The sequence below is a fragment of the Nerophis ophidion genome, linkage group LG28, assembly GCF_033978795.1.
Source record: "Nerophis ophidion isolate RoL-2023_Sa linkage group LG28, RoL_Noph_v1.0, whole genome shotgun sequence".
NCBI lineage: Eukaryota > Metazoa > Chordata > Actinopteri > Syngnathiformes > Syngnathidae > Nerophis > Nerophis ophidion.
Window position 1 is genome coordinate 23721475 of NC_084638.1, and position 18151 is coordinate 23739625.

The following is an 18151-nucleotide window of genomic DNA, read 5'->3' on the forward strand; positions in this document are numbered from 1 at the left end:
CTAGTAAATGTGTCTAATTACATCTGAAACGCTACCATTGCCGCCGCCCGGAGCCGTCGCTTTTTTTTTTTTTTTTTAGTGCCTCACTCTAACTTTCCTCATCCACTAATCTTTCATCTTCGCTCAAATTAATGGGGAAATTGTCGCTTTCTCGGTCCGGATAGCGCTAGCTGCTGCTGGCTATGATTGTAAACAATGTGAGGAGCTCTACAACCGTGACGTCACGCGCACATCGTCTGCTACTTTCGGTAAAGGCAAGGCTTTTTTTATTAGCGAGCAAAAGTTGTGAACTTTATCGTCGATATTCTCTACTAAAATCCTTTCAGCAAAAATATGGCAATATCGCGAAATGATCCAGTATGACACATAGAATGGACCTGCTATCCCCGTTTAAATAAGAACATCTCATTTCAGTAGGCCTTTAAGGCAATATGAACAAGAATATTTGAATGTAGACACATAGAATCATCATACTGCTGTGATTATATGCATCAAGTGTTCATTCAAGGCTAAGGCAAAATATCGAGATCTATATCGTGTATCCTAACATGGCCTAAAAATATCGAGACAATAAAAAAAAAGGCCATATCGCCCAGCCCTACATCAGTGTTTTTCAACCTTTTTTGAGCCAAGGCACATTATTTGCGTTGAAAAAATCCAGAGGCACACCACCAGCATAAATCATTAAAAAACGAAACTCAGTTGACAGTAAAGTTGTCACAATTGTTGCATATGATTTTAAAGCATAACCAAGCATGCATCACTATAGCTCTTGTCTCAAAGTAGGTGTACTGTCACCACCTGTCACATCACGCCCTGATTTATTTGGACTTTTTTGCTTTTTTCCTGTATGTAGTGTTTTAATTCTTGTCTTGCGCTCCCGTTTTGGTGGCGTTTTCTCTTTATTTGTTATTTTCCTGCAGCAGTTTCATGTTTTCCTTTGAGCGATATTTACCGCATCAACTTTGTTTTTATCAATCAAGAATATTTCAGTTGTTTTCATCATTCTTTGTGGGGACATTGTCGATTGTCATGTCATGTCATGTACAGATGTACTTTGTGGACGCCGTCTTTGCTCCACAGTAAGTCTTTGCTGTCGTCCAGCATTCTGTTTTTGTTTACTTTGTTGTTTGTTTTGCATAGCCATCCCTAAGCTTCAATGCCTTTTCTTAGTGGTACTCACTTTTTATTTATTTTGGGTTTAAGTATTAGACACACTTTTACCTGCACACTGCCTCCCGCTGTTTCCAACATCTACAAATCAATTAGCACCGGCTGCCACCTACTGATATGGAAGAGTATTACACGGTTACTCTGCTGAGCTCCAGACAACACCGACACTCAACAACAACACATCATTTTCAGACTATAATTACTGGTTTGAAAACAATTGTAACCCAAATAAGTGAAATTAGACAATCTCCCACGGCACACCAGACTGTATCTCACGGTGCCGCGGCACAGTGGTTGAAAAACACTGCATGAGCACATACATGTCAATAAGAGTGAAACAAACCTTCTCCGTGTAACACAACTTGGTTTTTCTCGGTAAAAGCGTCCAGTGGCTGATGCTGTCGCTCCTTCTCCTTTTTTGTTCTAGAAAGTTCCGCCTCGTATTCCGCTATCGTTCTTTCTAACACTACAAATATTTCTTCCACGGCGACATTTAGTCGCTGACTCACAAACGCTCTCAGCGTTTTTAACGTATACATAATGTCCCACAAAAACGCAACACTTTACACTTAAACTATCCTGGAATTATTAAAATATTTGACTTAAGCAACAGTTAAAATCATTGTGGCGCTAATGTCGTCGTGCTAACTTTCGTTCCAAAATGGTGGTCGGCGCAGGCGCAGTGTTGTCCCCCCTTAGCCCGTTCTATTGTGTGAAAGCATCGCGAGATTTGGTGTTGGTCGCGTGATCTAAGATGGATAAACAACACACCAACAGCAGCGTCCCTGTTCTTGCACATTTGTTAAATAAAAATATACAAGCTAACAAAACGGTAAAACCATCTAGACTGGAAGTCAAATAAATATTCGTAATGTTAGATCAATACGAGGAGAAACAGTATCGAACAAAAGAGCAGGTTCGTCGTCCTCTCCTGTCTTTAGAAGATTTGTATTTGTTCATTATTACTATGCCGTGAAGGTTGATTCTCTTTATGAACTCTTTGGGTTTTAGGTGAATCGATTCACATACCCACTGTAACGATATCAACAAGACATACTTCCGGTTAACGCTTAATAATTTGTCCTGTGGCCCAGGGGTGTTGTCCTTTTTTTTTTTTCGTTTTTTTTTTTTCTTCTTTGTCGTGAAAAAGGGACGTTTTTGTCATGAAAAAGGGAGTTTTTTGTGGTTGGTGCACTATTTGTAAGTGTATATTGTGTTTTTTATGTTGATTTAATAAAAAAAAAAAAAAAATATATATATATATATATATATACTGAACTTGGCTAGTCGCCTCACAACACACAATAACTTAAGTAATTCGCTTAATTTGGTGAAGTATCGATACCATCACGCCAGTATCGATAAGATACCGATACCCACCAAGTATCGATACTTGGTTTTAAGTATTAGATACTATCGATACTTGGTATCGATATGCCCAGCCCTAGTCTATAGTTTGCAGCCAACTCGTGTAATGATGACGTGTACGCGTGACGTCACGGGCTGTTATGAATATGAGCGCTGCACACACACACAGCTAAAAGTCGTCTGCTATAACGGCATAATTACACAGTATTTTGGACATCTGTGTTGCTGAATCTTTTGCAATTTGTTCAATTAATATTGGAGAAGTCAAAGTAGAACGATGGAGATGGGAAGCTTTAGTCTTTAGCCACACAAACACACGGTGATTCCTTGTTTAAAATTCACGAAGGTGAAGCTTTAGTATGGATCACAGCAGACATGGATCCCGACCACTTGTCAACCAGCAGGTTTCGGTGAGAAAATTGTGGTTAAAAAGTCGCCACTTACAGGATATCAGCTGAGCTTGCGCCTCCCGTACAGCTGCCGTCGACTTCCCCGAGACACCGCGCGTCAACACCCGGCCATGGACGTACACTTCCGACTATCATGTACTGTTAAACTCACTAAAACACTAGCAACACAATAGAAATATAAGGGATTTCCCAGAATTATCCTAGTAAATGTGTCTAAAAACATATGAATTCATCTCAATGCGACGCGATTGCAATCACGTTTTTTTTTTTTTCTAGTCCATCGCTATCAATATCCTCAAACACAAATCTTTCATCCTCGCTCAAATTAATGGGGAAATTGTCGTTTTTTCGGTCCGAATAGCTGTTTTTGTTGGAGGCTCCCATTAAAAACAATGTGAATATGTGAGGAGCCATCAACATGTGACGTCATCGTCTGCGACTTCCGGTAGAGGCAGGGCTTTTCTCTTAGCACCGAAAGTTGCCAACTTTATTGTGGATGTTCTCTACTAAATCCTTTCAGCAAAAATATGGCAATATGGCGAAATGATCAAGTATGACACATAGAATGGACCTGCTATCCCCGTTTGAATAAGGCAATCTCATTTCAGTAGGCCTTTAATTCCCACCGCATGCGGAACATCACCGACATGCCGTTGACACTCTGCATTCCACTGGATGCGTAACGACTGCCGAACAGCAGGTTCTAATGGGAACTTCAGTATTTTTTCTGTCCTTCCAACAAAGCAGAAGCAAATCAACTTGTCCTGGCCTGAAGTTCTTTGGCTTTTTTCGGACGTACTTGTCGATTCACCGATGGCTATGTGTAATATTTACATGTAATTGCTAACTGACTGGCCTACTAACCAGGCCAAGGAATAACAAAAGCAGATTTTCAGCCTCTTTTGTTTCAAGTTGGCAGTTTATTGGAGAAAAACACATGTCTATACTTTAATAACTTAGTTTCTATTTTCCTGAATATACATTGGTACCTTGGAATACGACTTTTTGGGATAAGAGGTGTCTCTCGCCGCAATTTCAGGTTGCAGGCCTGCCCAAAACATCTGCTCTTACTTGCTAGTATTAGTTTATAGCTACAACCCGACATGTTTGTTTTATGAGGATTGGAGCAAAAGAAGTGAATGTGAAGTTCAGTGCAGAAGAACAAGTCAATGGTGAAACCAGTTGACAGCATCATTGCGAGTTTGTAGAAAAAAATGGCTATAATACCTCTAGCCAAGGATGTTAAAATAATATCAAAAGGGTGGGCATTTAGCAATGAAAATATAAAGAAGCTGCTGATGGTGTGTTTGACGGAAAGACAAAAGAGATACCGTCCAAGTCCAATCTCCAAGGTAAACGCCAAACATTATTTTTATCTTAATAATTATTGCGGGAACCTTTGTAGGTCTTTTTTTTAATTGCCTTTTAAGATGACACCGTGCAACAGAATGTTCATTTTAAAGATGAGCGGAATGAAAAGTTGTTGTTGTATCGGAATCATTCTCAAAATTAGCATTGTCATTTATTTGCAAAGTTATTTTTTGCACAAGATATTAAGTGAGTATATACGTTTTGGAGTTACTCTGGACCTTTTTGTCCCCCATTGACTCCATTTTAGAATGGCCATTTTTCAATATACTTTAAACCTGTTATTGTGTGAATGCTCCAAAGCAGGGGTGCCCATTACGTCGATCGCGAGCTACCAGTCGACCGCGGGGGGTGTGTCAGTCGATCTCCAGCCAGGCTTTTAAAAAAAATAGACCTAAAAATTAGTGATCATCAATCTTCACCAAGACGTCACTTAAATGACATTCACGGTACCGGAGGGTCTTGTGAGATGACGCTGGCTGCTGCAAGATCATTATTATGAAAATATGACCGAGTGGAAGGCGAGAAACACTTTTTATTTCAACAGACTCTCGCGCCGTACCTTCCGTCAAAACTCCAAAGGCCGACTGCACATTTCCTATCTTCACAATAAAAGCCCTGCTTCATGCTGCCTGCGCTAACTAAATACAGAGTCTCGGAAAACTGGCGTGCACAAGCGATCCCTCAGAAAGCTGGCGTGCACATCACTTGTGCACGCCAGCTTTCCGAGACTCTTATTTTGTTAGCGCAGGCAGCATGAAGCAGGGCTTTTATTGTGAAGATAGGAAATGTGCAGTCGGCCTTTAGAGTTTTGACGGAAGGGACGGCGCGAAAGTCTGTTGAAATAAAAAGTGTTTCTCGCCTTCCTCTCTGTCATTTTTGCATAATAATGAACTGGCAGCAGCCAGCGTCATCTCACAAGACCCTCGGGTGCCGTGAATGTCAATCAAGCAAGCTACGGAATTTGCCGCCAATGTTTTTCTTGTAAATTGTATGGAAGCTGGATGAATTAGATGCCAAAAACCAACCACTTTCATGTGGTATTGTACAGAAAGGACAACTTTTTTTCTCCCCCATTTGAAAATGTGGGCGTTATCATCATTACTGTCTGATTCCAATCAATGCAAGTCATCAGAATCAGGTAATACACCAACTTATATTCTTGTCTTTGTGAAAGAAAGACATCTATATGTGTTACACATGCTTGTATTATCATTAAACACATTTAACTTGTTTACAAAAATGTCTCTTTCATAAATAAATAAATATAAATGATATATATAAATGAGGTAGATCCCCTCGAGTTGGTCAATTGAAAAGTAGCTCGCCTGCAGAAAAAGTGTGGGCACCTCTGCTCCAAAGCATTCACACATATGGTTTTCTACACTAAAATTCATCTATTTATACAACTTCTTCAACATCCTCTCCAGATTTTGGCATGCTCGCCTTTCCACATTTTTCACCCGATTCCAACCGTTCCAACTTCAAACTGTTACCTTGACAATATCCAAAAATTCCCAGACTTTCACAGAATTCCAGGTTTCCCATTAAAAATGAATTGGCAATTTTTGAACCAATTAAAACCATTTTACCTTCAACAAATTCCACTCATCCGGGACATTCAAACTATTATTTTTCCAAGTAACTTTTTTTTCCAGGAATTCCAGTTTTTTCAAACCCCTTTTTTACGGCGACTACTGCTTCCACATTTTTCAACCGTACCACCGTCCAAACATTCCTCTTGATCAGGACAAAAAACAAAAGTTGTTTTCCGAACTGGAAAAATTCCAGTTTTTTTCCAAAATTCCACAATACCATTTCTCAATTAAAAATGTAACTACTTCAACATTTCTCAACCCATTTCAAACATTCCAATACTAAACATTTCAACTCAGCCCATTCAAGTTTTTTTATGACTATTTTCAAAAAATGTCTGCTTTTCGCCAAATTCCTAATTTTTTCAGAAATTCCCATTGAAATCAATGGGACATTTTTCAAAGTTCCACAATCCCCACATTTTTCTGCTGTTTCGAACAGTTCCACATTCAAAATATTCAGCCTGTTTGGAAATTGTGGGCTCCCTTTCAACATTTCTGAAAAAAAAATAAATCCAGGACTTCAGTTCACTGTCAGCATTGGAGCATTCACAGGCAATTCCTGTATTGCCTCATCTAGTTTTATCATGTTTGTTTTTCCATGGAAGCCAAATTAATCCAATCATTTCCTTGAGAAATACTTGCAAATCCTATTATTTCATATTGGATGCAAAGTATCTGCCCACAAGTTACATGTAATAACATCAATTTTGGTGAGTTGGCAGTGACGTAAGAGTTTGGTGGATGTGGGTACCAAAAATATAAATATTGTATAGTTTGTGTTTTTGCCATGAAAGACAAAAGGGGTTTCTTTGACAAAAAGGGCATGAAAAAAACATGTATTTTTTATTTTTATCAACAAACATCTGAAGTTGGTGTAGTAGTGATTTAAACGTTTACAAGTACAAACATATATTACTACATATGTCTTACTTTTAAGATTTTTATGGCTAAACCCTTCCAGGTCCCAAGGACCTTTAACATTAATCAGATTTGGGAAATATCAAAGGGTTAAAATAACTACTGTAATTGTTTGTACTACGTTCTATTGTATTGTTTTGTGTACGACATTACTTATGCAAGTATTTATTTTCAAAAAAACTGTTAAAGGGGAACATTATCACCAGACCTATGTAAGCGTCAATAAATATCTTGATGTTGCAGAAAAAAGACCATCTATTTTTTTAACCGATTTCCGAACTCTAAATGGGTGAATTTTGGCGAATTAAACGCCTTTCTGTTTATCGCTCTGGAGGGGATGATGTCAGAATGTGACGTCGCCGAGGTAACACACCCGCCATTTTCTTTTTCAACACATTACAAACACCGGGTCTCAGCTCTGTTATTTTCCGTTTTTTTGACTATTTTTTGGAACCTTGGAGACATCATGCCTCGTCAATGTGTTGTCGGAGGGTGTAACAACACTAACAGGGAGGGATTCAAGTTGCACCACTGGCAAGAAATCTGCCGCCAGACCCCCATTGAATGTGCCAGAGTGTCTCCACATTTGACCGGCAATGCTAAGGCAGACATGGCACAGAGATGTATGGATAACCTGCAAATGCATTTGCAACGATAGTCAACGAAATCACAAGGGTGAGTTTTGTTGATGTTGACTGCCAGCTAATCGATGCTAACATGCTATTTACCGGCAGTGCGAAGGCAGACATGGCACAGAGATGTATGGATAACCTGCAAATGCATTTGCAACGATAGACAACGAAATCACAAAGGTGAGTTTTGTTGATGTTGACTGCCAGCTAGTCGATGCTAACATGCTACGCTAATCGATGCTAACATGCTATTTACCGGCGGTGCTAAAGCGGACATGGAACAGAGACGTATGGATAACCTGCAGGTCCTTCCACCCACATTTAATGCGAAAGTCCTGATCGTTTGGTCCGCACAGTTTACCGGCGATGCTAACGCAGCTATTCGGCCATGCTATGGCTATGAATAGCGTCAATAGCTATTCGCTCAATAGCTTCTGTTTCTTCTTCAATACTTTCATACTCCAACCATCTGTTTCAATACATGCGTAATCTGTTGAATCGCTTAAGCCGCTGAAATCCGAGTCTGAATCCGAGCTAATGTCGCTATATCTTGCTGTGCTATTCGCCATTGTTTGTTTACATTGGCAGCACTGTATGACGTCACAGGGAAATGGATAGTGGCATCGCAAACAGCGAAAATCAAGCACTTTAAAGCTTTTTTTAGGGATATTCGGAGACCGGTAACATTTTGAAAAAAACTTCAAAAAATACAACGAGCCACTGGGAACTGACTTTTATTGTTTTCAACCCTTTTGAAATTGTGATAATGTTCCCCTTTAACATTAATCAGATTTGGGAAATATCAAAGGGTTAAAATAACTACTGTAATTGTTTGTACTGCGTTCTATTGTATTGTTTTGTATACGACATTTCTTATGCAAGTATTTATTTTCAAAAAAACTGTTCCAACTATGCTGTTTTGAAAGGAAAGGTTAAAGATCAAGCACAAGTTAAAATTATTGCCTCTCAATGGGTCACACAAAGTACGAGCTGCGCCATAGAACTAAATAAAGACGTATCCTGAGGTAACAGCATAATAAAAGGTGTGTGAGCTAAAAATGATGTTACACGGAATGTGTGAAGTTAGAGACTTAACGTTTCGTCAGTTTATTTTTTTTAAATCCTGCAGTTTCATTTGCACACTTGTGTCTTCAACTGGTACTCATAGGAGAATCTTTCACGACACGCTGCCACCGAACACTTTTTCTCCAGTGTGCATTCTCATGTGCTTTTTCAAACTTTGACTCCACACAAAACTCGCGCCACACACCGAACACGTGAAAGGTTTCTCTCCCGTGTGTATTCTCGTGTGTACTTTCAAGCACTCGTTTCGTATGAAACCTTTGCCGCACGTTGAGCAGATGAAAGGTTTCTCCCCAGTGTGTATTCTCATGTGTCCTTTCAAACATTCATTTCGTTTAAAACATTTACCGCACACCGAACAGTCAAAAGGTTTCTCCCCAGTGTGTATTCTTGTGTGTGTTATCAAGTGTTGGTTCCGGAAGAATCTTTTACTACAAACTGAACACATGAAAGGTTTCTCTCCAGTGTGCGTTCTCATGTGTATTTTCAGATCACACTGGTAATTAAAAGTTTTGTCACAGTGAGAACATTTCAAGTGAGTGTTGTTAGTGTACCATGTCTTATTATCTTTAGAGTCTTCATCATCGGCGTCAGGAGAGCGTGATGTTAGCTCCTCTGATAGTGGAGCTAAGAGCTTGTCTGCTTGTGATCCTCCACAGTGGTCTCCATCAGCTTCTGTTGTCATGTGTTGTGTTGAGCTGCTGCTTGGAGGCTCCCCCCCTCCCCTCTCCTCACTTTCACCTTTGACCTCATCACCTTCACTCTTCACAATGACACGAATCACATCCAGTCCTTCAAGATGCGCTCCCTCCTGACTGATGCTGTATTCCTCCTCTTCCTCTTTAATGCGGGGTGGCTGTGGCTCCTCCTCCTGTTTAATGCCCCCCTTTGACTCCTCAGCCGCTCTCGTATGAGCGGGCTGTGACTCCTCCTCTTCTTTGATGTGCGAGGGCTGTGGCTTGTCCTGCTCCATCCTGGAGGTCCAGTCCTGAGTCGTCACAGAACACAAGAAGACATAAACACACGTTTCAAAGAAGCCCAGCTTTGCTAAGTGACATAAGACTAGACCAGATCTGGGGAAATTAAGGCCCGGGGGCCGCATGCGGCCCGTTAAAGGGGAACATAATCACAATTTCAGAAGGGTTAAAACCAATAAAAATCAGTTCCCAGTGGCTTATTTTATTTTTCGAAGCTTTTAATTTTTTTTTACCCATTCTGGAATATCCCGAAAAAAAAGGCTTTAAAGTGCCTGATTTTCGCTATCTGTAAATCCACCCGTCCATTTCCCTGTGACGTCACATAGTGATGCCAATACAAAAAAACCATGGGGGATAGCACAGCAAGATATAGCAACATTAGCTCGGACTCAGACTCGGATTTCAGCGGCTTAAGCGATTCAACAGATTAGCAATGTATTGAAACGGATGGTTGGAGTGTGGAGGCAGATAGCGAAAACGAAATTGAAGAACAAACTGAAGCTATTGAGCGAATAGTTATTGAAGCTATTCGGCGATCGCCTTCTAACCAACGATTGCATCTTTTGACCACTGGAGCAACTTAGATCCGTCGATTGGTAAGTCTTTGTTTGGCATTAAATGTGGGTGGAGGGAAAGGCTGGATGCAAATATAGCTATAAATGTACATAAAGCTAGCCTAAACGGGCGGTTTAGCTCAGTTGGTAGAGTGGCCGTGCCAGCAACTTGAGGGTTGCAGGTTCAATTCCCGCTTCTGCCAACCTAGTCACTGCCGTTGTGTCCTTGGGCAAGACACTTTACCCACCTGCTTCCAGTGCCACCCACACTGGTTTGATTGTAACTTAGATATTGGGTTTCACTATGTAAAGTGCTTTGAGTCACTAGAGAAAAAGCGCTATATAAATATAATTCACTTCACTTCACTAAACAGCACGTTAGCATCGACTAGCTGGCAGTCATGCCGTGACCAAATATGTCTGATTAGCACATAAGTCAATAACATTAACAAAACTCACCTTTGTGATTTTGTTGACTTTATCGTTGGAAATGCATCTGCTCTGAGTGTCGCAGGATATCCACACATTCTTGCCATTTCTGCCATGTTAGCATCGATTAGCATGCCGTGCTAATTGATGCACACTCTTGTGACACTGGAGCAACTTAAATCAGTCGATTGGTAAGAGTTTGTTTGGCATTACATGTGGGTGGAGAGAAATGCTGGATGCAAATATAGCTACAAATGTACATACAGCTAGCCTAAATAGCATGTTAGCATCGCTTAGCATGCCGTGCTAATCGATGCACACTACGTAAATCAACTTGAATCCGTCCCTGTTAGTGTTGTTACACCCTCTGACAACACACCGACGAGGCATGATGTCTCCAAGGTACGGAAAACAGTCGAAAAAACGGAAAATAACATAGCTGATTTGACTCGTGTGTGTAATGTGTTTGAGAAAATTGTGGATTGCTTCCCATTGTAACGTCACGGGTGAAAGGTCATCGCTCCAACAGCGAACAATTGAAAGGCGTTTAGATCGCCAAATTCACCCTTTTAGAGTGCGGAAATCGGTTAAAAAAACATATGGTCTTTTTTCTGCACCATCAAGGTATATATTGACGCTTATATAGGTCTGGTAATAATGTTCCCCTTTAACATTTATCTATGAAAATATGAAGAAGCTGCTGACGGTGTGTTTGATAGAGAAGCAGCTGGAAGGAGATCTGTATATTATTATTACATTACTTTATAAAACAACCACTTGTTCATCCTACATTCTGTTGTATTGTTTTATACAACGTTTATCACCAGACCTATGTAAGCGTCAATATATACCTTAAAGTTGCAGAAAAAACACCATATCCATTTTTAACATATTTCCGAACTCTAAATGGTTGAATTTTGGCGAATTAAAGGCCTTTCTATTTATCGCTCTCGGAGCGATGACGTCAGAACGTGACGTCACCTAGGTAATAAAGCCGCCATTTTCTCAAACACATTACAACCACCGGGTCTCAGCTCTGTTATTTTCCGTTTTTTCAACTGTTTTCCGTACCTTGGAGACATCATGCCTCGTCGGTGTGTTGTCGGAGGGTGTAACAACACTAACAGGGAGGGATTCAAGTTGCACCACTGGCCCAAAGATGCGTAAGTGGCAAGAAATTGGACAAAATGTGTTCAAAATACGAGGGTGTGGGGAAAGCCGACGAAATGGTCAGTCGTTTGTTCTGCACACTTTACCGACGAAAGCTATGCTACTACAGAGATGGCAAGACTGTGTGGATATCCTGCGACGCTCAAAGCAGATGCATTTCCAACAAAAAAGTCGAAGAAATCTGCCGCCAGACCCCCATTGAATGTGCCGGAGTGTCGGCACATTTTACCGGCGATGCTAAGACAGACATGGCACAGAGATGTATGGATAACCTGCAGATGCATTTCCAACGATAAAGTCAACTAAATCACAAAGGTGAGTTTTGTTGATGTTGACTTATGTGCTAATCAGACATATTTGGTCACGGCATGACTACCAGCTAATCGATGCTAACATGCTATTTAGGCTAGCTGTATGTACATTTAGTAGCTATATTTGCATCCAACGTTTCCCTCCACCCGCATTTAATGCCAAACAAACACTTACCAATCGACAGATTTAAGTTGCTCCAGTGTCACAAGATGCGAAAGTCCCGAACGTTTGGTCCGCACATTTTACCGGCGATGCTAAGGCAGACATGGCGGAATAGCGTCAATAGCTTCAGTTTCTTCTTCAATTTTATTTTCGCTATCTGCCTTCATACTCCAACCATCCGTTTCAATACATGCGTAATCTGTTGAATCGCTTAAACCGCTGAAATCCGAGTCTGAATCCGAGCTAAAGTCGCTATATCTTGCTGTGCTATCCGTATTGGCATCACTGGATGACGTCACAGGAAAATGGACGGTGGCTTCACAGATAGCGAAAATCAGGCACTTTAAAGCCTTTTTTCGGGATATTCCGGGATGGGTAAAATTTTGAAAAAAAACCTCCAAAAATAAAATAAGCCACTGGAAACTGATTTTTATTGGTTTTAACCCTTCTGAAATTGTGATAATGTTCCCCTTTAAGATCAAAACTATAGCTGATATTGTGATGTGCAGTGATGTTTTCAAATGTCTGTAAGTCTTGAACTATACCAAGTATTTCAATAGATGGAATCTGCGCTTTTGCATGATATACTAGTTCAGGGGTCGGCAACCCAAAACATTGAAAGAGCCATAATGGATCAAAAATACAAAAAACAAATCTGTCTGGAGCCGCAAAAAATTTAAAACCGTATTTAGGTGTTATAATGAAGGCAATGCATGACGTAAGTGTCTATATTAGCTATGATAGCCTACTATCAAAATGAGTGTTGCAGGCTGAAGCAAATCTTCGTTGACAGAAATGTTGAAATGTAATATTTATTCTACACATTTTTACATTGGAAACCATTAGTAAATCAGAGGCTACTCGGAAGGTGAAATAACTCCTGGAAATGACTGTCTTTTAACGGCCAAAAGTATTATTGTGTGTGTCCAAGTTAAAGGAAATGGCAGGCTGTCTTCTTTTAATAGATTTATCACAATCTTTGGCAAGCTAGGTAATGTTTGCTGTGGTCTGGAACAACAGGGCACACAACCAACTATCTGAAATGTTTCATTAGACATGCAAAACTAAATTACAAACAAAGAGGATTAAAGTAAAGGATATTAAATGAGCTCAGATGCACCTACAACTGAGGCATAATGATGCAATATGTACATACAGCTAGCCTAAATAGCATGTTAGCATTGATTAGCTTGCCGTCATGCACTGACCAAATATGCCCGATTAGCACTCCATCAAGTCAATAACATCAATGAAGCTCACCTTGGTGCATTCACGCACAGCATTAAGCTTTTAGTGGACAAAATGAAACAAAGGAGTGTAAGATTTTACATGTAAGCAAACCGTTGCATCACAGTCCACATCATGTTGAGTTCAAGAACCGCCGAAATTAGTAGGACAAAACAATGCTGACCAAATACTCAAATTAAACAGTGGGCTTTCTAATAATTGGGAAGGTTTGTGTCTTGTTTGTACTCAAACAAAACAATACTGAAACCCAAAAAATATTTCCCCCCCCCCATCTTTTTCCATTTTCAATCCTTTTTAAAAAATTCTCCAGGGAGCCGCTAGGGTGGCACTAAAGAGCCGCATGTGGGTTGCTGACCCCCGTACTAGTTACTATTGTAACCTAATTAGTTACTATGGTAATCTAAGTCACAGCAGCTCAGACAAGGCACTAAGCAGTGTGGGTGGGAAGCAGTTCCATAAAATGTCTGCCTGAAATGTGGGTGTCAGGGACAAACGCAGAAGGAGATTTTTACAACAAAGCTCTAAAGCTTAGTGATGTATCAGATATTTTAGATAGTAGGTGTTTTTTTTTTTACCCTTCACGCTCATATTTTGTGGTTTGTTGCATTTTTTCCCCCTTGATTGTAAAATATGTCGATCGAGAGGGTGTGTGACATTCATATATCGTCATTATTCAGTGTTTTATCGTTCATAATTAATATTATAAATCCCACTTACTTTATTTTCATTTACATTCATGGTGTCTCATTCAGTAAAAGAAAAAGAAAAAAGTTCCATTACGTTTTTTAATGCGGTCTATCATAATGTTTTTAGCATTCAGACATTATTGTGAGGTTTTGTATTAGTGTTCCTAAACATAGATATACCGGCCCTATATATATATAGAATAATGCTCGATACCGTGGTAGAGCGCAATATGTAGGTGTGGGAAAAATCACAAGACTACTTCATCTCTACAGAACTGTTTCATGAGGGGTTCCCTCAATCAGGAGATTTTAATGGAAGCAGTGGTAATAAAATATGTAGGTGTGAGAAAAATCACAAGACTACAACAGTGGTAATAAAAGATGCAACATATGCTTAAAAGAGAAACTGTTTATTATATATCATCCAGACCTGTCATCCCTCAACAAGCGCAGTGAAATCATATCAACAGGCCGCCACAAACGGAAACACCTCCTAGGTAACACATGAGCCAATCACCACACCCCTACGCCTGCCTGTACCCACCCACTCTGTGCCCTATATAAACCATTGTATGTGAATGCTTCCATTAAAATCTCCTGATGATTGAGGGAACCCCTCATGAAACAGTTCTGTAGAGATGAAGTAGTCTTGTGATTTTTCCCACACCTATATACATATATATATATATATATATATATATATATATATATAATAATAATAAATAACTGATTTCACAACATATACCTGTGTATCTACGGCTTACAGTCCAGTGCGGCTAATATATGGGGAAACCATTTTTTTCTTCTGAAATTTAGTGTGTGCGGTTTATATTCTGGTGCGCTTTACAGTCCAAAAAAATACAAAAAGTATTCATTCATTGATTTCATTCCAGCATGTCTTATGAAACTCTTCTGTATTGCCAAAAGGAAGAGATTAATTTTGATAGTGGACCTTTCCGTTATTTAGGAGGAGGTGGGTGTTCTCTCGCTTACACACAATTTACAAGGGAAGTTTTTGACAGAAGACATGTCGGTCTGAAACTTGTTGTAGCTCCTGGTTAAAAAGGCACCAGGTGTGTTTTTGGGGCATAAAAGTTCATGTATTTGTTGCCAAGTGTTCTCTCCCGTGTTGATGTTTGATGTAAACGCCAGTCGTATAACCTGCCCTTAATTGATGGTAATTTAGTATGGTCAACTTTAGTTTAGTCTTTATTTAAAGGGACAATGCACAGAAACATTAAGTTCAAAGACGGAGATTTTCCGTACCAGATTATAGCTAAATAACTAATTTCCATCTGTAGTCCCTAGCTACCTAAATTAAAGGGATACAAAAATTATGCAATAAAATCTTTACAATAAAATCATACCATAACACAGGGGTCGGGAACCTTTTTGGCTGAGAGAGCCAAGAAGCCAAATATTTTAAAAGGTATTTCCGTATGAGCCATATAATATTTTTTTTTACACTGAACACAAGTAATCACGTACATTTTTAAGAAAAAAACAGCATTTATAGAGTATAATAAGTCTGTTATTTTCTGTAATAACATTGTTATTCTGAAACTAACTGTGGAAGGGGTGTGGCCTGCGGGCCTGCAGCGAAGCGGGGTGTGCCAGGACCGGCCTCAAAATCAGCGACAGGTGCGTAGAAGGCCCCCTTGTTATCTAATCACCTGTCACTCTGTTATAAGCAGCAGCCAGGAGGAGAGACGGGGTTGGGGCTGGAGCCGAAGTGCGAGCGAGAACGAAAGAGAAAAAGACAATTGCTGGATAGCAACTAAGAGACTTATTTGAAAAATAAAACAATATTGTAACCCTGAAACAGGCTCTCATGTCGGTGCTTGGTGGTCTGAAGAACCCCCAGGAGGGCAAGCCCCACACTAATCAATAATACATAAATAACTTTTTACCATTAACGCAACTTCTTAAACATTTGCGCTAGAAAACGGATGGATGGATTAAAATGCACAAGAATGTTTTATATTTTGAACGTTAATTTTAACACTGTGATTACAAGCGGAATTATTCATTACTTAACGTGTTAAGCAGTGTCAGCTCGGATTTATCAGAGAGCCAGATGCAGTCATCAAAAGAGCCACATCTGGCTCCAGAGCCATAGGTTCCCTACCCCTGCCATAACACATAATCAAATTTAAAAAAAAAAAGGTCATAAAATGCCCTTTCATGGACACATACTTAATATGCAATACAACCACATCAATACATGCTCTTTTTCACATCCGTCATCATTTGTAAAACAACAAAAACAACCATGATTTTAACACATACACCTCACAATTTAACTTAAGTCATAGAGCATGTTTTATAGATTTATCGTAGGGCTGGGCGATGTCTTGAATATACTCGATATATCGCGGGTTTGTCTCTGTGTGATATAGAATATGACTCAATCGTGATATTCAAGTATACGTTCTCACGCAGTTGCTTTTAGCTGCGGGCATTACACTACAGGCGTTTGTCACTCTTTCTTTTGTCTCTGCTTCTCACAGAGACATAAAACAAGCGCATTTTCTTACATACGTCACATACTGTTGCATCGTCATACGCTCTCGCGGAGCAGACAGGTAGCGACATGGTAAAGTTAGCGGTGTGGTAACACATGAAGGAAGAATTAATTCCCCAAAAAAACAGCAGGAATCCAAAATCTGGCGGTGGTATGGCTTCGAGCGGGAAGATGTTTTACCAGTATGCGGCAACAGCGTTGCTACAAAAAGTAGCAGTGCTGCTAATGTGTAGCACCATTTGAAAAATCCCCCGCTAGAGAATGAAGAGTGCTTGAAACTCCGCATGTCAACATCTCTGTTCAGTGTCACACCAACAAAATGCCAAAGCAACTCTTTCCACATCAACACTGTATGAAAAAAATAATCAACAACAGGAGATAACGTCCGCAGTAACCTACCACATAGCGAAGGACATACACTATTTGATTTCCTATTATGCAGCTCAGTTTTATTTGACAGTTATTGAAATGTCTTGTGTGACATCATGCACAAAAGTGCACTCTATTTGTTTGTAACTATTGTAGTGGCGTTCTGTACAAAAAGTGCACTTTATTTTTGTGTCATCTTAGTGACATCATGCACAAAAGTGCACTTATAGCTGGTTTTAAAAATGTCTCTGACAATCTTGCACTTTCTCTTTTGGAAATGACATGAATGTTTGTGCCACTGCTTAATAACTGTTTGATAAATACAGTTTTAGTAAATTGACTGAGTTGTGATTTACCTCTCTGCATGAAAGTTTCAAATGAGCATATATTAATGCAGTATGAAGAAGAATGTTTTAATGTAGACACATAGAATCATCATACTGCTGTGATTATATGCATCAAGTGTTCATTCAAGGCTAAGGCAAAATATCGAGATATATATCACATATCGTAACATGGCCTAAAAATATCGAGATATTAATAAAAGGCCATATCGACCATCCCTAATTCAAATGGTAAAAAGGTCATATTTCATTGGTTTTGAGTGGCTAAACATGTACAATTGAAAGGGAATCCATTACGCAAAACCAAGTTTTTTATACCCATTAGTACCTGTTTTGTGTATTTGGGATCTGCATAAGTCAAGACAATGTAAACTCATATCATGATAGCAGAGATACTTATATAAAACAATCTTGCCTTCCTTCATACTTTCTCCAAACCAGATGATTGGAATTTGCCCCAATTTGTAAAAAAACGTTCCCCAATTTTGTGACGTCAGCAGATTATCCACACGTTTTGCTTCTTCTCACTTCTATTCAGCCATGTTGTATTGAGAGATAAAACGTGATATATAATGTTTACGTGTTTGAAATAAACTTCAATCAACCAACATGCCTCCACGAATAGATGGCAGTTCTGATGTAAACACTGCAGTTGTTATTTTATATGTTATATCAGTGTTTTTCAACCACTGTGCCGTGGGACACAGTCTGGTGTGCCGTGGGAGATCATCTAGTTTCACCTATTTGGGTTAAAGACATTTTTTTCAAACCAGTAATTCTAGTCTGCAAATGATGTGTTGTTGTTGAGTGTCTGTGCTGTCTAGAG

The 18151-nt window shown here is 39.6% G+C and overlaps 2 protein-coding genes across 11 annotated transcripts in view; both read right to left on the reverse strand.

Annotated features, from left to right (window-relative positions):
* The window catches only part of LOC133545547 (zinc finger and SCAN domain-containing protein 2-like), an 8377-nt gene extending 6518 nt beyond the window's left edge, over nt 1-1859 (reverse strand). Inside the window, exon 1 of the mRNA XM_061891252.1 lies at nt 1517-1859. Coding sequence (XP_061747236.1) covers nt 1517-1712 — 196 coding nt within the window. The 5' untranslated portion in view covers nt 1713-1859. The remainder of the gene's footprint in view (nt 1-1516) is intronic.
* A 6686-nt stretch (nt 1860-8545) lies between these two features.
* The window catches only part of LOC133545528 (oocyte zinc finger protein XlCOF6.1-like), a 36359-nt gene continuing 26753 nt past the window's right edge, over nt 8546-18151 (reverse strand). For 8 of the 10 annotated variants that reach the window (XM_061891190.1, XM_061891196.1, XM_061891192.1 and 5 more), the window contains one exon: nt 8546-9538. In XM_061891190.1, the coding sequence (XP_061747174.1) occupies nt 8645-9538 (894 nt within the window). In that variant the 3' untranslated portion in view covers nt 8546-8644. Of the gene's footprint in view, nt 9539-10540; nt 10639-18151 lie in introns of those variants that run through there. The other 2 variants (XM_061891197.1, XM_061891189.1) reach the window with 2 other exon arrangements.